Source organism: Pelobates fuscus, chromosome 1 (assembly GCF_036172605.1).
Source record: "Pelobates fuscus isolate aPelFus1 chromosome 1, aPelFus1.pri, whole genome shotgun sequence".
Classification (NCBI taxonomy): Eukaryota; Metazoa; Chordata; class Amphibia; order Anura; family Pelobatidae; genus Pelobates; species Pelobates fuscus.
In genome coordinates this window covers 482468227-482490497 of record NC_086317.1, presented here as the reverse complement: position 1 = coordinate 482490497, position 22271 = coordinate 482468227, and the positions used below count along the sequence as shown (strand labels likewise).

Genomic DNA, 22271 nt, shown 5'->3' with positions numbered 1-22271 from the left:
AGTGAAAAGATATTGGATCTGAATCAAAATCAAACTAACCAATAATTAACAAAACAAATGTATCTCGGCACAGAGATTTTATTTTTCTTTACCCCTACTTCATTCCTCCCCTTTTCCTTGTTTCTCCCCCCTTTTATCTATTTATTTATTTCCCCCTTTCCCTACTCGGGACCCAAATGGATTTATGATTTAAATATATTCAATATTAGAACTAGATAGTAGTTCAAAAAAATAAATATACTGAATATAAAATAATAAGTTAAACCATAAGATAAATATCAAATAGACATTATTCTAATTTGAACACTATATAGAGGTGATTTACATAATATGTAAAAAAAAAAAAAGTGAATGTATGTTAACTCTTTCCCTTTTTTCTTTCTGTATCCCTTTTATTGAATAAAACAAAAAAAATCAATATATGAGGTTTATTTTAATCATTTGAATCATAGGTGTATTAATTACCTATTTTACTGAAGTAATAAAAGTTAAGTTTTAACTATCACGTGCTCTCACAGATAGAACAGTGGAAATGTATTTTTTTTTTTTATTTTTATTTTCCTAATTAAACTCTCCGACTGTAGTTATGACATAAATTCATTTGCAATAAACCAATTTAAATAGCAATGAAGACAGTGGGGTATGGTTGCATAGCCTTGCAGTCATGTATACATAAGTGCCGGTGTGTGTATTTCTACGTTTATTTGGCATTGTCTACCTTAGTGTGACATGGCTTGGGGTGAGTGTAGCACAGTTGCAGGACAGGATTGGAAGGGTTTATGTGGTAGGGTGAGCGTGGCAGGGTGAAGGGGGTGAGTAGGACAGTGCAAGAAATGGTGAGTCTGACAGAATTGGGGGGTTAATGTGATAGGTTAAGTGTGGCAAAGCAAGGGCAGGCAAGTTTGATATGGTTGGAGTGGGTGAGAGTGACAGGATTAGGAGTGGTTAATGTGAGTTTGTCTGGGTGAAGAGAGTGACAGTATATGGGGCTGAAAGTGTTTGGGAGTGGTGATAGTGTGTGTGTAGAGGGTGACAGTATGTGTGGGCGGGGGTGACAGTGTGTTTGTGTAGGGGTGACAGTGTGTGTGGGAATGATAGAGTGTGGGTGGGAGATGACATGGTGTGTGGAGAAAGACTCTGACATTGTGTGTGTGGGGGGGCTGTGACAGGGTGTGTGTGGGGACTGTGACAGGTTGTGTATGTGTGGGGAGGCAAGGTGGGTGTGGGGTGACAGGGTGTGGTGGAGGCTGTGACAGGGTAGGGGTCTGTGAGAGGGAAGGGGGGACTATAAGAATGAAATGGAGCTCTGATAGGGTGGGGGCTGTGTCAGGGTAGGGGGGCGTGACTGGGTGGGGGATGTGATAGGGTGGGGGGTAGTGAGAGGGTAAGGTCAGGGTGGTGGGCTGTGAAAGAATAGTGGGGGAAGTGACAGGATAGGGGGAGCTATAAAAGGGTGGGTGGACTGTGTCAGGGTAGGGGTGGTTGGGGAGCTGTGACAGGGTAGGGGTGGGGGAGCTGTGATAGGGTAGAGAACTGTGACTGTAGGGGTGGTGGGGGAGATGTGACAGGGCAGGGGGTGGGGGAGAGCTGTGATAGGGTAGGGGGGCTGTGACAGGGTAGTGGTGGTGGGGGAGCTGTGCCAGGGTAGGGGGGACATGTGACAGGGTAAGGGGGATGGAGGGTTTGTGAAAGGGTAGGGGGTGTTACTAGGTATAGGGCGATGGGGGAGATGTAACAGGGAAAGGGTTGTGGGGGGCTGTGACAGGGCAGGGAGTAAAAAGGTTGTGACAGGGTAGGGGTAGTGGGGGAGATGTGACAGGTTAGAGAGCTGTGAAAGGGTAGAAGGTGGTGGGGGGATGTGGAGCTGTGACAGGGTAGGGGGTGGTGGGGAGCTGTGACCGGTTAGTGTGTGGTGGGGAAGCTGTGACAGGGAAGTGGGGCTGTGACAGGGCAGGGGGTAAGGTGGCTATGCCTTGGATGACTTGTGCATGCCAATGAATTTCTTTAATTACCTGTTGGATGGAAGCGATGCCTCCCCAGTCTGTGTGGCACCATGGAGATACATGAAAAGCAAGATAGAGATTACATGAAAGCAATGAGGTACCATTCATAGTTGACATATGCATGAGAAATTAAGCACAATTCTTAATTATATAAACCAAGTTAGGATTCAAACCTGGGGCTAGCTAGGACTTAGCAGTGTGAGTGGTAGTAACCGTGTGCATCATGCACCCGGGATACATCAAGCTGTTATTACACCCTGTTCCAAATTATTATACAAATTATATTTTTCTCATTTACCTAAATAATTGATGTAAATAACAGTCAGCATAATTCTCATGTTATCAACTATTAAGAATACAATTCAAATTTTATTGAACAAACCTCCTAATGATAACAGTATTTTATTTAAACATAAAACACTTACAATGCACTGTTCCAAATTATTACGCACAGTAAGTTTCAAAACACTTTATAGGTTGTAAAGAACTAAAAATGGTCATTTGTTGTGTTTGCAGCATATTTACTGAAATCAAAAGCTATTTTAATCAAACTTATAACAACATTTTAACTTTTATTTATTTTTTTTGTAAATCTGTTTTTATTTGTGTTGTCAAAGTTGAGAAAAAATAGGACTCGCATGTCCCAGGAGACATATCACGATCTCCAACAGCATGAGCACCATTCATTAGCGTAGGTAGCATGACGTGCGGGTATGCTCTCGGGCTCACAGGCCCACAATGTTGCCGGACACGCAGGTCCCTTATAATTTCTAGGGTTGCATATATGGTTTTTAACTTCACCAATTCTTACTGTTTACCTAGGAGTTAACCTAATCGTGGGCGTTGGAGCGGGAGACATTCCAGTCTCATCAGAGACTCAACCGCTGGAGTGATCCAGGCTGGTCGAGTGTACAACTGGATATAGCAAACAAATTGATAATCAATCGACCAATAAAGTAAAGTGAATATAATCTAGTGAAAACACCAGTAAATAGTAGTGAAGAACTAGCCTAAATGGCTCACCTCTATGTACATAATAAGTATAAAACCTATGTGCCTACCGAGCTCCCTAATGCTACCTGGCTAGTGACTTTATTAAGTATAAGCAAATGGTCAAGTCCAGAGCTAGGGGCCCATAAAGTAGGTATAAATCAAATGACTAGCATAGGTCTCTGGGGTGCAGTCATGTGCAGATAACCACGGTACTATGCCGTTAAACTGCAAGGGGGTCTATACTACTTAGTAGACTATAAGTATGCAGTATTGGTTCTGCAGAGTACTAAGTGATAGTCCAACTGGCATAGGGGGTGTCATGTATGGGTAGAAGGATACCTAACATAAATGACATTAGTAATCTAAAGTATAGGGGATAGGCATATCCCTACTATCGTCCCCCTAAATGATACAGAGATGCCAGATAAACTGTAACGCTAAACAAATAATGGTTACAGTAGAGACTTAAAATAACCCCAAAGAAAACGTATCTGTGAGTGTGCTCAACAGGTACTTAAAAGTGACAGTAACCCCAGGTACAATAGGAGGTGAAAAAATAGAGATTAGGGTGACTTCATGTGCATAACCATACTTAGAGTGTTGGTTGCCTGCACATGTTAATAGATTCCCTAAGTGAAATAAAGTGAAAGGAACAAAGAGCCCTTAGAGCCCGACGCGCGTTTCGGTGCTCTCTTAGATGCACCTTCGTCAGGGGCTAATTTGAGACTAGTCAGAAGTCTCTTTTTGTATGTATTCTAGTCCCAGCTTCTAGCTAGCTGACCAATAAAATCGCCTAAATCCGGCGCCAAAAACTCCCACGTGGGCCTATGCAAATGCCCTGGGTAGACGAGCCAATCAAAACAGACTTTCAATCTGACGTCATTTGACGTTTTTTTCCCATTTCTATGGTACCAAAGCGTTAACCCGATATGTGCCTAGTGGAGTTAGTCCTGGCTGTCAATTCTGTAGCAGGACACTTTCAGAACTGTAACAGCGACTCTTAGATACATTTCTCTCGTACGGTGTTATTGCCCTTTGAATACTGTTGCGGATTTCGTTGTATTTGAAACGGAGTGTCCGTCTGGGGTATTGGCATATGTTAGACAACAATCCTGTTTTAAAGCCAACATAGGGCTGTATGCCCCCACATCACTCCGTCCGTGTTTAACCCTTTGAGGTCCGCAAACGGATCGGGCGATTGGGCTCCTAGTGCTATAGGGGCTAGGAAACTACGATGTAAAGCCAAGATTTTAAGATCTCAGTTCAAAACCAAGGGCTATTCGAATAGGTGTCTTAAATCCGCCTATAAGAGAGCAATAATGACGGAACGCGAAACACTCCTTGTAGATAAGCATAAGAATGAAAAACCTCGTAACATAATCAGGTGTATTGGCACATTTGACTCTGGCTGGGATCCAGTAAAACAGATTCTAGGGAGATACTGGCCCCTCATATACCAAGACCAACACCTCAAAGAGGTTCTAACCCCGCATGCATCACTTACAGCCAGAAGAGGACGCAATCTCAAGGACCTTTTGGTACCCAGCCACCTTGCACCACCGAAATTGGAGGGCACATGGCTGAAAACTCCGGCGGAAGGCACCTTCCAATGCGGCCGTTGTAAGGCTTGTAAGTTCATTCGTAGAAATTCTAAGACTTTCTCGAACTCTACGAACACCCAGACACATGCAGTTAAGACCTTTTTTAACTGCCAGACTGCAGGCCTGATTTATCTTCTAACATGTAGCTGTGGTCTGAAATATGTAGGGAAGACCTTTAGACCATTCAAACTCAGGATTCTCGAACATGTGAACTCTGTGAATCCTACGAGACAGGTGGATACTGTCATCTCTAGACACCTTAAACTAAAACACGGAGGCTCAGCACATGGCCTACGTTTTAATGGAATTGAAAAGATAAAGCTAGGTCCCAGAAAAGGAGACATTGACACTAAACTTCTCCAAAGAGAGAGTTTCTGGATTTTTACCCTAAAAACCCTATCCCCAAATGGACTGAATGAGGGTTTTTCCTACACCCCCTTTATATGAGTAGTCTCTGTACCAACTAAGGGAAGAGAGTTCATTCCAAAACACTAAAACTATTATTATCCGTACCACCCCCTTAAAACGGCTGTACATATCCAGCTTTGAAGCACGCTTTGCTAATATTTATTATTTATTATTTCTAAATTGTAATATATATGTATATACTGTAAATACTGTAAATATCTAGATTTAAGAATTCCTATTACCTTTATGGTTATTAGTATTGTATTCTAGGTCCCATGACCACACACCTGCCGCTTAATAGTCTGGTACCTACACACTACATATTATGGACGGTCACACAATAGCCTCTATGTTTATACTCTTTTTAGGAAGAGGCATGGTATCAAATACCGTCTGGATTTTTATGCAGTAGGTCACACTATGACGACATAAGCTAGTGGTTAGTCAAAGGCGTTTCAGCCTAAAGTGATCCTCAATGTGCCATATACAGGGACTACTTGATCCCCTCTTGATCCCTAACACAGTACATAGCCGGAGTAAAGGACAGAACATTAAGCCGGTCACCGACCGGATAGACTAATCTAACAGCCTATATGGACATATGAATGGATCATCTGCTAACTTCATGGTGCTATATACATTAGCCCTACCGCGGAACATGCAGTATGTATACCACATATAAGCACTATGGCTGAACAAGCAACGGGAGCAGGAGTCGTAGTTGTCACCCATAACACTTAAAGCTCTGTCCTATGGATGCCTCACGGCACCCAATGGGTTAAACACCCGTGAACCATCAGCAATACGGCAGAGTGTATTAACCAGGTACTCTGGCACAGACTCGGCGGATATGCAGCAACACAAAGTGATTCTGCAACTGAGGGACGCTGTTCATACTCATGATGAGAAGAGTTATTGACATATTCATCTCACTTTCAAATAGTAATTTGAGAATTTACATATAGCTACTCAGAGATGGACAGTATACCCCTAAGGTCCACGCGACCATTGTCCCCCCCGCCCCCCCCCCCCCGCAAAAACAGCTCCTGAACCGGCAAACATCTTTCTGGGGCAGTACACCCGCTCTCTGCTCTGCGAACATCGTAGTTTCCTAGCCCCTATAGCACTAGGAGCCCAATCACCCGATCCGTTTGCGGACCTCAAAGGGTTAAACACGGACGGAGTGATGTGGGGGCATACAGCCCTATGTTGGCTTTAAAACAGGATTGTTGTCTAACATATGCCAATACCCCAGACGGACACTCCGTTTCAAATACAACGAAATCCGCAACAGTATTCAAAGGGCAATAACACCGTACGAGAGAAATGTATCTAAGAGTCGCTGTTACAGTTCTGAAAGTGTCCTGCTACAGAATTGACAGCCAGGACTAACTCCACTAGGCACATATCGGGTTAACGCTTTGGTACCATAGAAATGGGAAAAAAACGTCAAATGACGTCAGATTGAAAGTCTGTTTTGATTGGCTCGTCTACCCAGGGCATTTGCATAGGCCCACGTGGGAGTTTTTGGCGCCGGATTTAGGCGATTTTATTGGTCAGCTAGCTAGAAGCTGGGACTAGAATACATACAAAAAGAGACTTCTGACTAGTCTCAAATTAGCCCCTGACGAAGGTGCATCTAAGAGAGCACCGAAACGCGCGTCGGGCTCTAAGGGCTCTTTGTTCCTTTCACTTTATTTCACTTAGGGAATCTATCAACATGTGCAGGCAACCAACACTCTAAGTATGGTTATGCACATGAAGTCACCCTAATCTCTATTTTTTCACCTCCTATTGTACCTGGGGTTACTGTCACTTTTTTTTTTTTTTATTCTTTATTTTGGTTGTGCATTTGTGAAGATTACAAACAAGCATTCTGTAAGTCACAGCAACATGGGCAAGCTTCAGTACAATATGTCTAGAACTGAAAGTGACATTTGAGGAGCATGCACATTTTTTATATGTATATTCAAACAAGCTTTAACTATTTAGTTGCAGCTGAAAAGTCCCGCTAGGCATAAGATAATGATGACGAGTAACACAAAATTTAAATAATTAGTATAATATGGTAGCTTAGACTATGCGGTTAGGTACAGGAGACTTGTTACAAATTGCAATGGGCATCAGGAGGGAGATTATCTGGCATGACAAGTTTTTTATCTATAGCCCAGCATGGCCATTAAAATAAAATAAGAAAAAAAATAAAAAAATATTAGGTACACATGTCGGCGCAATGAGGGCATGCTTTGAGGGATACATGTTGAGTATATGCACCAGTTAGCGGCACATTATTGGGTAATAAGCAGGATAATATATATATAAGAGCACAGTGGTTAGATTAACGTGGCAGGGAACTAGTTAAGGTATCGTTATACTGTGCAGTGCTAGCCTGTTATTAAGGTGCACGTCTGCTGAACATATGAAGATTTTCAGACTTCATGTTACCCTCAGCTGCGCAATATATAGGCATGCAATGACTAGATAGTGGTCTAAACATTAAGTGGTGGCAGAGCAAATAGGCGCAGGACCAAATATAAAACATTGCTATGTATTATGCAGCGGTTTCATGTTTTGTCACTGCGTTTGGGCTTGCAGGAGCGTATTTCGCCTCTGAGTCAGTTCGGTCCGCTCAGCCAACACTTGCTCTGGGGGTCCTGCTGGCGGGCCAAGAATAGTACAATTAAAGGCGTAGCTTGTACTTCAGCAGTTCTCCGCAGGGCGAACCGCTATGGCCCAGAGAGAGCCGCGTCAAGGCCCCCTGTTCACACTTCAGCCGATGCCTGTTCTGGGCAAGCTACCATCCTGCAGTATGGTGCTATGGAGACATCTGTGTGCTTCAATCACTTGTGGCAAATTGGTAGAATGAGCGGTCAGTCCATGCAGAATGTGCAGTGCTTCCCATTGCTCTGCAGCTCTCACACTGAACACCGCTCATGGTTTGTTGTTGACCTGCTTCTGTGTTGTGCCATGTGATGGTCGTTTCTGGTGCTGCCGGCGCGGTCCGTGCCGTAGGTTCGGAGTGCACAGGAGTCCTGCAGACAGCCGGAGAGGTCCAGCCTTAGTTCCCCGCATCACTTTTCGCTGTTTAGCCTTGCGCTGGAGCGTTTTGCAGGCGCTGTTGCGTCTTCCCCGCGGGAGCCCCCTTCGGGTGTGAGCTTTGTGCTTTTTCTCTACCTGGTGTGGGCGTCTCTCAGGTAAGTGGCTGCTTGTCTGCTGTGTGGCATGTTGTAATGCCCGGCTTTCCAGTTTGTGCCAAAAGGCCCTGAGGACAGCCTCCAACCTGGTCTGTAGATCAGTGTGGGGATCCCGAGGGCTGGAGGGACACGTGGCGTCCGCCATGACAGGAGGTTCTGTGGGATGATTGCTGCCCTGCTTGGTTCCGCCATCATCACTCTCCTTGTGTGAGTAGTTCTCCTGGGGTGGACCTCGATCACCCCCGACGGTCCAAGGGGGGGGGTAACGTGGCTCTTGCCTCACGGGAGCCGCTGCCAGGCAGCTCCGAGTCGGGAGATCGGCCGCCTCTCCCGCCCGACGCATACCAGGCCGCATGTTTTCACCGGTGCAGCAGTTGGGCTTCCAGCCGGTCACCGATCCTACCTGCAAGTCCAGGCTAGGTCAGGAGGTGGAGTAGGCTCCTGCTGTCGCTTTGAGTGGGCTGTAAGGGGCTAAATTTCTCGTTAGATTGCACGCTTTTGGAGGAGCCCCTTAGAAACACGACTCTCCGCCATGGCTGTCAAGCCCCGCCCCCCTACTGTCACTTTTAAGTACCTGTTGAGCACACTCACAGATACGTTTTCTTTGGGGTTATTTTAAGTCTCTACTGTAACCATTATTTGTTTAGCGTTACAGTTTATCTGGCATCTCTGTATCATTTAGGGGGACGATAGTAGGGATATGCCTATCCCCTATACTTTAGATTACTAATGTCATTTATGTTAGGTATCCTTCTACCCATACATGACACCCCCTATGCCAGTTGGACTATCACTTAGTACTCTGCAGAACCAATACTGCATACTTATAGTCTACTAAGTAGTATAGACCCCCTTGCAGTTTAACGGCATAGTACCGTGGTTATCTGCACATGACTGCACCCCAGAGACCTATGCTAGTCATTTGATTTATACCTACTTTATGGGCCCCTAGCTCTGGACTTGACCATTTGCTTATACTTAATAAAGTCACTAGCCAGGTAGCATTAGGGAGCTCGGTAGGCACATAGGTTTTATACTTATTATGTACATAGAGGTGAGCCATTTAGGCTAGTTCTTCACTACTATTTACTGGTGTTTTCACTAGATTATATTCACTTTACTTTATTGGTCGATTGATTATCAATTTGTTTGCTATATCCAGTTGTACACTCGACCAGCCTGGATCACTCCAGCGGTTGAGTCTCTGATTTCGTCTGTTCAAAAAGCTATAGGGGTTAAGCCCCAGGACACCACTGGAGTGTCCTATTAGGTGTTTCTCCACCAGTGAATCCATCCATACTGTTTGGATTGTTTTCATAGGTGGAATTTCTACTATAGACATTCCAGTCTCTGTTCAGTCCCTCTGTTGCTGTGTATGTGTCAAAGTTATTCAAGAGTGTGTGGGCGGTCGGTTACCCTTTGTTTGGTGCGGTGTAGGCTCGTGGGTCGCATGCGAGTTAGCATTTTTTTCCCCTGTTGGTTATGGGCCTTAGCTTGCATGTAGCCTACTGTGCATGAGAGCGTCATGCCGATGTCTGAATGGGCTTGAGTCATTTTCGAGTGGCCTACTCAGCATGTTGCTGCGTTTTGTCTGGTGTGCCAGGTCTCGTCATTATGGGTGTGCTCAGTCTGTCCCTCTGTGTTTTTTTTTTGTGTTTTTTTTAAATTTGGTTTCCTCCCTGTTTCGCTTTTTGTAGGCTCCGTCTCCTTAGCCCAGTCTTCCGTCAATCCTTGTGGTCATTTGTTGGTGTCCGTCTGTTTATGGTAGCATTAGTGTGTGTGGGCCTGATTTCGCGTTTTGTCGTGTGCCCGTAGTCCTATCGTATGGTGTCATGTCTGTTCCATCTGTATATCTTATCATTTGTTTCATGTCTCCTTACTACTTATCCTTTTCCCTTGTCCAGTTATGTTGTTTAGTAAGAGCTATCTAGTTATATATATGTTGTTGTTTTGTTTTTGTTTTTTCGTTTATTTGCTGCTATGTCTTTGGTCGCTCACTGTGTGTTTCTTACATGTGTTGCTTCTTTGTGTGCTCCGTGGTTGCTGTGTTTGTCATGTGTCCTCCACTTTGGAGTTCGTGTCTCTCTGCTCTAGTCGTGTTTCGTATCAGCTTCTAGTGTAAGTGTCTCCCTTTTCTTCTTTATCTTTATGTTATGTGTGTGTGGAGATCTTCTCCCCTTGAGGGGAGGGAGGGGGGTGGGGGGAGGATGAAGGGGGTATGGGGAGGGAGGAGGGAGGGAGGGTGTCTGTCTCTCCCCGAGGCGTGTCCGAGCCCCCTCCTACGCTCATTCCGGCTCTCCCGGTTGGGTGCACTATTTTTGTGTCATGTCTTAAGCGATATACAATATCCAGGGTGTCCATAATTCTGTGTGTCTATCCTCCTTGCCTATTGTTTCTGCTATTTTGGCTTCCGCTCTTCTTATGTCTTCTACTTTATTCTTCCATTGTTCTATTGTGGGTATATGTTCTTTCCTCCAATGCAATGGGATTAGGGATTTAGCCGCATTTAGCAGGTGTCTCAGGATTAACTTTTTGTAAGAGGGTATGGGTCGTTCAGTGTGGTGTATGAGGGCAGCCCCCACTGTCAGCTCTGTACGGTCTCCTAGGATGTGTCCTATTTCCTGTTCAATGTTTTCCCAGTACAGTTTTTTTTTATCACAGTCCCACCAGATGTGCTTCCATGTTTCGGGGCCATTTCCGCATCTCCAGCACTTTACACTCCCTCCACAAAAATTAAACAGTTCACTATCTTCCACCTCTCTTTAATAAATGTTAGGGACAATACAGGCTAAGAAAAAAAAAACTGTTAATTTTGAGTGAAGATCAATGTATTTTTTCAGTCAACATAAGAGGTCCATAAAAAGGCAGGCTGGCAGAGGCAGTGTGGTGCACTGAGAAATGTTCTGCTGGAAACCTTGGGTCCTGGAATTCATGCGGGTGTTACTTTGACACTTACCAACTAACTTGAGATTGTTGCAGACCACGTACACCCCTTCCTGACAATGGTGTTTCTTGATGGCAGTGGCCTTTTTCAGCAGGATAATGCATCCTGCCACACCTCAAAAATTGTTCAGGAATGGTTAGAGGGAACATGACACAGGGGTAAGGGTTTTTCTTGGCCTCCAAATTCCAAAGATCTCAAACGATTAAGCATCTGTAGGATGTGCTGGAACAACTAGTCCGATTCATGGAGGCAACTCCTCACAACTTGCAGGACTTCAAGAATTTGTTGCTTATGTCTTGGTGACAGATACCACAGGAACCAGATACACAGATACAATTACTTTTATGCAAATTATCTAGCTTCCAGTTCAACCAGGCTAGACGCACCTCTGGCACTGCGAGCAGGAGGGAGGCCGAGGGATGGAAAATAAATATTTTTCCTGTATTGCAGCTGGTCGCAGGCACACAACAAAGTGGCCCCAGGGCAGGTGGGCCGCAATTAAATACATTGTGGGCCGCATTTGACCCGCGGGCCGCAAGTTTGAAAATACATTTGATATAAAAATGTAAATATATCCAAAAATGTTCTTACTTGACATTGTTAGTGAGTAGTCCCTACTTATGCTTTACTATAATGTTTAAATGTACTTACAAAGGAGCCACATGTGTTCGCTTAGATATCACTGTTTTCCTTCCTGATTCTATATACACCAAGCATGTCATACTCAAAGGCTAACAAGGGCCTAATAAAAAGGTTTAACTTTATGTAGGCCGCAAAAAACAAAGAAACATAGGTTTATTTTGAAAAGTACAGTAGAAAAAAAGTTGCCAACTGACACTGGTTGTCCACACACTTGTAGGGCTTCAAAGTAAACAAAAGAGCAAATTTATTTTAAGGAGATGTGTATTTGCTTATAACCAATGTTTTAGTCCAACTACCTTGACATATTAAGAAAAGTTTGGTAATAGGACTGAAGTGGTGAATGTATGCTGTTGCACAGCTGTAAACAACAAATGGTGTTTACTTGTTGATTTTGAAGTCCTATGAGTGTGTGCTTTACTTTTTCTGAGATCATCAAACTTGATGATCTTGGCCAATCCAATGCTTTCCCATCGGAAAATCAGCATCTCCATGGGGAGCGTTCAGCGCCTCCATGCAGACTCAATCTAATTCACTGCTCCCTCCACCCTTTCTAATACACTGCCGATAAATCCAATACATTGCCTCCAAATTCAATACACTGCCCCCTCCCCCTAATACCATGTCCACAAAGCCAATACATGGATCCCAAATCCAATACACTACCCACCCTCCACCCTAATACACTTCCCCTTAATCTAATAAACTGACCCTCCTCCCTCCACTCGAATTGAATATACTGCCCCTCCTCCCAGCACTCTAATTTAATACATTGCTCTCCCTCCCTAATTTAATGTACTGCCGCCCTCCCTCCCCAATTTAATACATTGCCTTCCCCCCAATTCAGTACACTGCCATCCCCCCAATTTAACACACTGCCCCCTCCCACCCCTCTAATACACTGCCCGTCTTCCCTCCCCCAAATTAATACACTGCCCCCCTCCAACCACTCTAATACACTCCCTCTCTCAAGTGCTACTACTCCCATTTCTGTCTCTCTCCATGTTAATGGCACTACCATCAGCCCCGCCACACAGGCTCGCTGCCTAAGTGTTCTCTTTGACTCTGACCTCTCCTTCACTCCTCATGTCCATTTTGTGTCACTTTAGCCCACTCCCAACTTGTCTGGTTACATTTACATGTTTGTTAGTCCACCCATTGTAAAGCGCTGTGGAATTTGTTGACGCTACATTAATAATAATAATAATAATAATAATAATAATAATAATAAAAACCATTGGTGGACCTAGTATCCTTCCCAAAGTCCCCACTAGTCAGTGGATGGGGGGCACTTTTATATGACACACACTGCTATATACAGTATACACACAACACCATACTACACATACAACTATTCACACACTGCTACATACACACACTCAGAACAACTACACACACACACTTACAGTAAGAAATAGAGTATATAGTACAAGTAGTTTTTTAGTGATTTAGGAAATTGTCCCCTTCCAAATGTTTTTTATTCTTTTTCTGTTATGTCACTCCCTGGGATGTTAGGTAACATTTAGTGAAATTGTGTCCTGTTATTATTGCATGTATGTTTTGTTTCCAAGAAAGCTGGATAACTTACTCTCAGAGAGTGGCCAGAGACAGACCGAAGGGCTTAATCATTAAAGTGAGAATTCAAAGTGAATTTCAAATGTAAGGCTGGAGTAGGTGAACTGACAGCATAGCTCACTAAGAGAATGTGTCCATTCTGGCTATATTGACCTTAAATTTGAAATTAGAATTTTCACTTTAGTAAATAACCCTGTAAGCATGTCAGCATGTAGTGCTCTCAGCCTCGTGCCAGCGTTTAATAACAAAATAGTGAATTAAGGAAAAATTTAAACCTAACTGCACAATTTAGGTAAAAAAACAAAAGATGTGAATGTATCCGAGTTAAATAATTTTGCAAATCAGATTTGTATTCACTACAACTTACTGTCAAGAGAGAAAACCGCACAAATAAAGACAGGAAACACTCAAAAGAGGGAAAAACAAGATTATTCAGTAAAACAAGGAATTCAAAGTACATTTTTGGCTACAATAACCTAATTGCCAAATCCGAGTCAGTTTTCAGTTCACCTACGTCTGTCTAAACGATATACTTTGAAATCCCCTATTTCCTCACATTAGTGAATAATATTAAAATTATTAAATAAATTAATACCATTCGAAATTAATTCCGGCAATATATTAGACTTAACCCCTTAAGGACACATGACGTGTGTGACACGTCATGATTCCCTTTTATTCCAGAAGTTTGGTCCTTAAGGGGTTAAAGGAACACTATAGTCACCTAAATTACTTTAGCTAAATAAAGCAGTGTTAGTGTATAGATCATTCCCCTGCAATTTCACTGCTCAATTCACTGTCATTTAGGAGTTAAATTACTTTGTTTCTGTTTATGCAGCCCTAGCCACACCTCCCCTGGCTATGATTGACAGAGCCTGCATGAAAAAAAAAAACTGGTTTCACTTTCAAACAGATGTAATTTACCTTAAATAATTGTATCTCAATCTCTAAATTGAACTTTAATCACATACAGGAGGCTCTTGCAGGGTCTAGCAAGCTATTAACATAGCAGGGGATAAGAAAATCTTAATTAAACAGAACTTGCAATAAAGAAAGCCTAAATAGGACTCTCTTTACAGGAAGTGTTTATGGAAGGCTGTGCAAGTCACATGCAGGGAGGTGTGACTAGGGTTCATAAACAAAAGGGATTTAACTCCTAAATGGCAGAGGATTGAGCAGTGAGGCTGCAGGGGCATGTTCTATACACCAAAACTGCTTCATTAAGCTAAAGTTGTTCAGGTGACTATAGTGTCCCTTTAAAAATATAAGTATCTGTAGTTCTTCAAAAAGTTTCATGATATCTAAAGTTTTATCTTTGACATAACACATTGCTTTGAAACATCAAAAATGTTATGTGGAAAAAATGTTGAAGAAACAACAATGCAAAGTTCTAAACGCAAATCGGTATTGTTGTGAGCATGGTAAATCTCGCTTAATGATTTAATTTACTAAATTAATATGCATTGTCAATTTCATTTTTTTTTATTTTTAAATATTTCTTTAATTACATTTTGACAAAACTTGAGAAAATCAACCGGGGGAAAGGGTACAAAAGAAACAAAGGTAACATTTTATTCATCCATAACAATAACAATATAATGTTTAAGAAAACAGAAAATTGTAAGCATTCATGAAATATGGCCATTAAATTGTAGAATTTGGTTATATTGGTTATAATAACAATCCATACATTGCTAAACAGTTTAAAATCTAGAAGATTATAGTGAAGAGAGTCCTGTATTTGCATTCTCTAATCTCTAAAAAGCTCAGCACCCACTGTCCACCACCCCCTACTGTGAGGAACTCAGAAAGAGGAGGACTGAATACCATATCTATTCAGGGAGAAAGCACAACACATGTAAATAAAGAAAAGAGTCAGGATTTTGTCAGATGCTTGAGATTTCTATAAAGCAAACAGATCATGGGTAGGCACCCTTCAGCACTCCGTAATGCTTGCATCAAGGGACATGTAGTCCACAACATCCGGAGTGCCAAAGATCACTTCCCCTCCCCTAGACAGCTTTGATTTATAAAGGGAAAATGTTTTTTTTTCTAGATATAAAACTTAATGTCCATGTAAAGATTTTTTTAAAAAAAAGAGAAATATTATTTTACAACATATAATCGAGACTCTTCTAAAATCAGACATTTTAATACATACACCACACCTGCATACACAAAGTCATGTTACTGACCTAAAATACAATGGACAGAAAACATATGTATAAGGTCAAATTTCATATCAGCTTTTATTAAATCGATGCATAATTTAGCAACATAACATTATGGATTCTGTGAGAATTATTTCCTAAGTGTGTTAGTTTCCTAAGTTTGTCTTTGAAAAGTGATGAGCAATTTTTATTTTTAGTGCTTTGGTTCTTAAACCGTAGATTAGTGGATTGAGAAAAGGAGGAAAGACAAATCTACTTATCGTGAATAGAAAGTGTACTGAAAGTGGTAAGTCAATAGTATTTAGTTTATACCGAATAAAAGAAAAAATTAATCCTATTAGAAAAATACTGAAATTTAGCAAATGAGTCATCAAAGTGTGCATTGCTTTGTTACGAACCATTTTGGAGAGCTTAATGCAGACAATAAATATTCTTAGGTATGTATAACCAATAATTATGGAAGTGATTGTTAAGAAAACAACAATAGCAGTTGTCCCATAGAGATTGTTTGCCGATGAATCTGTACAGGAAAGGAGGACAATTGATGGATTATCACAAAATACATTTTGGATTTGTCTTCCACAAAGACGTAGTCTTGCAGACAGAAGTACAGCTACCAACACTCCAATAAAAGTGGCAACCAGAAGTCCAGTGATTATTTTTAAAGTCTTTTCGTTTGTCATAATTATGACATATTGGAGGGGATAGCACACAGCCAAGTATCTATCAACAGCCATGAGTGTAAATGTACAAATTTCAAAATAAGTAAAACTTAAAATACAGTAAGTCTGAGAGAGGCATCTCACATATGAGATTGTGTTTGATGAAGTCAATAAATCAAAAATGAGTTTTGGGAAAAAAGAACAGCTCCCAAACATTCCATTGAGAGCGAGGGTACATACAAGAATATACATGGGCTCCTGGAGGCTTTCTTCAGTACAAACCACAAAAACAACCAGTGAACTCATCAGTAGGATAGATAAATACACCACAAGAAATAATGTGCAGTAAAGATATTGAAATATTTCCATCTCCTTGATCCAAAGAAGCTCAAAGCTGGTAACAACCATGGATGCATTTTCCATTTCTCTTTCTTGCTTCTTAGACAGAACGTTAATTTATTATAATAAGTGAAATTCAAATTTAGGATGTGCATCTGCTCTTCAAGAAAGAGATATCTAAACTTGTATCCTAAGGCATTGAGAGGACATTCATTAAACTCCTAACTAATAAACTTGGATAACGGAAGATGTTTCGGCTAGAGCTATCTGGTAACACTAACACTGTCATGCCCAGCTTACAGGTGATTCTCATGCTTCATGAAGGGGAAGATCATTATAAATGCTCTGCACGGAAATGTTAGTGATAGGGTTTCCACCCTAGAGAATTCTGTAAAATATATTCACAAAGGATTCACATATAGGAAACTAATATGCCAAGAAAAATTGCATAGTAAGCAGAAATGTGTGCTATATTTAACTTCTATTATAACAAATGTTTCTACATTTACAATGCTGTGTGCAAAGTTTCAACCCTTAGATATGTTTACATTTTTATGTTACATATGTAATCTATGATGAATTTTGGCCTCAAGTAAATATTTTTGAAGACGCTTTTAAAATTATTAAAAAAATAACTTTTTTTTTTTTTACAAATATTTGAATATTTAAATTTTTTTATATATTAACATATTTTTAACTTTAATTCAATATTAAAAAGCAATTTTTTTTTATATTTTAATGTTTTGAAAACATTTTTTTTTTTAAGTTTATCCAAAATTATAAATTCATTTGAAAAGATTTTTCCAAATATTTTCTCTAGAGGCCTAAATCTGCAAATTCTATTAAAAAAAAATAAAAATCATGATTCAATGAATATTCATAATTGCTGTGACATATTCAAAGAGGTTCTGGTAGTAAAAAGCTGCCTTAGAAGTCATAAAATAAGTAATTATTCAAGTCTTCAAGCGGTGTTACATAGTTTGATTTTACATGAACTTAATTATGGAAGGCTTTTAGTTTCTGAAAGAGGCTTTTAAACACATTACTATTATTATTATTATTATTATTATTATTATTATTATTATTATTATTATTATGTTGATATTTATAGAGCGCCATCAAATTCCGCAGCGCTTTACAATGGGTGGACGAACAAACATGTAGTTGTAACCAGACAAGTTGGACACACAGGAACAGAGGGGTTGAGGGCCCTGCTCAATGAGTTTACATGCTAGAGGGAGTGGGGTAAAGTGACACAAATGGTAAGGATAGTATTAGACTAATAACAGTTGCAAGAGAGGAATCAGTCGGGAGCTATTAACAGTTTAATTGCTACGCTTTTATGAAGAAGTGGGTTTTTAATGATTTTTTGAAGGAGTGGAGACTGGGTGAGCATCTAACGGAGGTGGGAAGTGAGTTCCACAGGAATGGTGCAGGACTCGAGAAGTCTTTAAGGTGAGCATCAGAGGTGGGAGTACGGACAGAAGATGTAAGAACCACAAACCCAATATTTAGGGTTTGGTCAGAAAATTCCCCATGGATCAAAAATCTTAAAAAAAAATTAAACAAAATTCATAGAATATAGCACAATTGCTTACAAAACATTCTATTGGTTAGTTAATGAGAACATTGGTCAAATATGGGCTTAGTGGATTAGCGGTGAAAAAAAAAGACATTGGTAAAAAAGAATCTATATCAAATCAATTTTAATTTTGGAAAATCCAAAGTCCATGGGCAATTTTGTTACATTACCTGTGTCTACAAGTTTTTTTAAGCTAATTATTTAGCAAATTAGGTTAAAGGGACACTATAGTCACCTGAAAAACTTTAGCTTAATGAAGCAGTTTTGGTATATAGAACATGCCCCTGCAGCGTCACTGCTCAATCCTCTGCCATTTAGGAGTTAAATCCTTTTGTTTATGAACTCTAGTCACACCTCCCTGCATGTGACTTGCACAGCCTTCCATAAACACTTCCTGTAAAGAGAGCCCTATTTAGGCTTTCTTTATTGCAAGTTCTGTTTAATTAAGATGTTCTTATCCCCTGCTATGTTAATAGCTTACTAGACCCTGCAAGAGCCTCCTGTATGTGATTAAAGTTCAATTTAGAGATTGAAATCCAATTATTTAAGGTAAATTACATCTGTTTGAAAGTGAAACCAGTTTTATTTTCATGCAGGCTCTGTCAATCATAGCCAGGGGGGGGGGTGGCTAGGGCTGCATAAACAGAAACAAAGTGATTTAACTCCTAAATGACGGTGAATTGAGCAGTGAAATTGCAGGGGAATGATCTATATACTAAAACTGCTTTATTTAGCTAAATAAATTTGGGTGACTATAGTGTTCCTTTAAGCACATGTGTGAAAGAATTTACCTTGATTCCAAGGTTCAAGCTTATAGGTGACATAGTCATTTAGGTGACTATAGTGTTCCTTTAATGATTTCCATGCAAAATTGCAAGTGTCTTGCCTTTTTTATAATCTGTAGCTTTTGCAGTTTTGCTGAATATTATTACATTGTTTGAGCAACTTCTATAGTGCACCTAAATAAGAGTAAATACTGGACTCGTAGAACACGTGTCCATATAATGCATCTTACAGAATCAAGACATGACAAATACTTCTGATGAAAGCAAACTCAAAACAGATTGCCTGGCTCTCTTATAGCATCTGGCCTGCTACTAGAATAGCTGTCCGAATAGTTGAATTGCTGAATTGCCTAATTGTCGAAGTCCCGAAGTTCCGAAATTACTAAATTTCGGAAGTGTCGCAGTGCCGAAGTTCCGAAGTGCCGAAGTTCCGAAGCACAGTATTGCCTAAGAACTAATATACTTACCCAGTGGAAGAATGAAGAATGTTACAATGTATAAAATTTTAAATAAAATGTATACAAACATAGCCAGGATTCAGCTGTAAGTAGTGTTGTCGCGAACCCGAAATTTTCGGTTCGCGAACGGCGAACGCAAACTTCCGCAAATGTTCGCGAACCGGCGAACCGCGCGAACCGCCATTGACTTCAATGGGCAGGCGAATTTTAAAACCAACAGGGACTCTTTCTGGCCACAAAAGTGATGGAAAAGTTGTTTCAAGGGGACTAACACCTGGACTGTGGCATGCCGGAGGGGGATCCATGGCAAAACTCCCATGGAAAATTGCACAGTTGTTGCAGAGTCTGCTTTTAATCCATAAAGGGCAGAAATCACCTAACATTGACACCTGTCCTCAAAGCCCCTGATACACACTGACACAGACCAGAATAGAGACTGTTCCCTGTCCTCAGAGACCATGATACACACTGACACAGAGCAGAATAGAGACTGTTACCCCTACATAGGGTCACTTGGCAGATATGGCGGGGTCGTGGGAGGGGGAGGATGACTTTCACCTCTTCCCCTGTTAGATTCCCGTTGTGCTGTGACATCACCCTTATACGCTGTGTAAAGCATACTTTTTAATTTGATCAGCATGGCCACTTGAGTTTTTATAGTTTTCACGCTGCTTGTAGTTTATATATGGTTCACAAAAATCAAACAAACGATAAAGTAAACATGTAAGGATTCAGAATATTCTTTCAAACCCTTACACATTGTGTGTACGTATTTTTTGTCTTAAGTTTGTGGCTTTAAAGAGGTTTACGTTGTTTCTATGATGTGCATAACATGTTCTTGTAAATGTTTGTTAAATTTTTCCTGGAATTGTAATTTTTGAATCTGAATAAAGATAGTAAAATCCCTGATACACACTGACACAGAGCAGAATAGGGACTGTTCCCCCTACATAGGGTCACTTGGCAGATATGGATTGACACCTATCCTCAAAACCCCTGATACACACTGACACAGAGCAGAATAGGGACTGTTCCCCCTACATAGGGTCACTTGGCAGATATGGATTGACACCTGTCCTCAAAACCCCTGATACACACTGACACAGAGCAGAATAGGGACTGTTCCTCCTACATAGGGTCACTTGGCAGATATGGATTGACACCTGTCCTCAAAACCCCTGATACACACTGACACAGAGCAGAATAGGGACTGTTCCCCCTACATAGGGTCACTTGGCAGATATGGATTGACACCTGTCCTCAAAACCCCTGATACACACTGACACAGAGCAGCATAGAGACTGTTCCCTGTCCATAGAGACCATGATACACACTGACACAGAGCAGAATAGAGACTGTTCACCGTCCACAGAGACCATGATACACACTGACACAGAGCAGAATAGAGACTGTTCCCCGTCCACAGAGACCATGATACACACTGACACAGAGCAGAATAGGGACTGTTCCCCCTACATAGGGTCACTTGGCAGGTATGGATTGACACCTGTCCTCAAAGCCCCTGATACACACTGACACAGAGCAGAATAGAGACTGTTCCCTGTCCACAGAGTCCATGATACACACTGACACAGAGCAGAATAGAGACTGTTCCCCGTCCACAGAGACCATGATACACACTGACACAGAGCAGCATAGAGACTGTTCCCTGTCCACAGAGACCATGATACACACTGACACAGAGCAGAATAGAGACTGTTCACCGTCCACAGAGACCATGATACACACTGACACAGAGCAGAATAGAGACTGTTCCCCGTCCACAGAGACCATGATACACACTGACACAGAGCAGAATAGGGACTGTTCCCCCTACATAGGGTCACTTGGCAGGTATGGATTGACACCTGTCCTCAAAGCCCCTGATACACACTGACACAGAGCAGAATAGAGACTGTTCCCTGTCCACAGAGTCCATGATACACACTGACACAGAGCAGAATAGAGACTGTTCCCCGTCCACAGAGACCATGATACACACTGACACAGAGCAGAATAGAGACTGTTCCCTGTCCACAGAGTCCATGATACACACTGACACAGAGCAGAATAGAGACTGTTCCCCGTCCACAGAGACCATGATACACACTGACACAGAGCAGAATAGAGACTGTTCACCGTCCACAGAGACCATGATACACACTGACACAGAGCAGAATAGAGACTGTTCCCCGTCCACAGAGACCAGTGGCGTACATACCAGGGTCGACCCGGTATGTAGCCACTGGGCCAGCCTCTTCTCCTGGGGGGCCCTAGAGCCGGCCACCTCCGGGCCCCCCCGAGGCTGGCCCTGCTGCCACTCGGCTGGCCGGTCCTGCGGGCGCGCGAGGGAGCACTCTCCCCTGAGTGCTTCCTCTTCAGCTCCCTCGCGCACCGCGTAGGGATGCCGGCGCCGGAAGATGACGTTATCTTCCGGCGCCGGTATCAGTACGCGGCGCGCGAGGGAGCTGAAGAGGAAGCACTCAGGGGAGAGTGCTCCCTCGCGCGCCCGCCAGCCTGACTGCCCGCCGGGTGACCGGACCCCCAGGAGCCCAGCAGCACCACTGGACCCCAGGGAATCCCCTCAGCACTCCAAAAGGTAAGGAGGCTGGGGGGATTAAATACAAAAAAACGTTAGTGTGTGTGTGAGTGTGTGTGAGTGTGTGTGAGTGTGTGTTAGTGTGTGTTAGTGTGAGTGTTAGTGTGTGAGTGTTAGTGTGTGTTAGTGTTAGTGTGAGTGTGTGTGTGTAAGTGTTAGTGTGTTAGTGTGAGTGTTAGTGTGTGAGTGTGAGTGTGTGTTAGTGTTAGTGTGAGTGTGTGTGTGTTAGTGTGAGTGTGAGTGTTAGTTTTAGTGTGTGTGTGTGTGTGTGTGTGAGTGTTAGTGTGTGTTAGTGTGAGTGTGTGTGTTAGTGTGTGT

The 22271-nt window shown here is 41.9% G+C and overlaps 1 protein-coding gene across 1 annotated transcript; it reads right to left on the bottom strand.

Annotated features, from left to right (window-relative positions):
* Positions 1-15674: 15674 nt before the first annotated feature.
* Positions 15675-16613, bottom strand: LOC134585866 (olfactory receptor 52B6-like). Its single transcript, XM_063441346.1, has one exon. The coding sequence runs from the start codon at positions 16611-16613 to the stop codon at positions 15675-15677; it is 939 nt and encodes a 312-aa protein (XP_063297416.1).
* Between the last annotated feature and the right edge of the window lie 5658 nt (positions 16614-22271).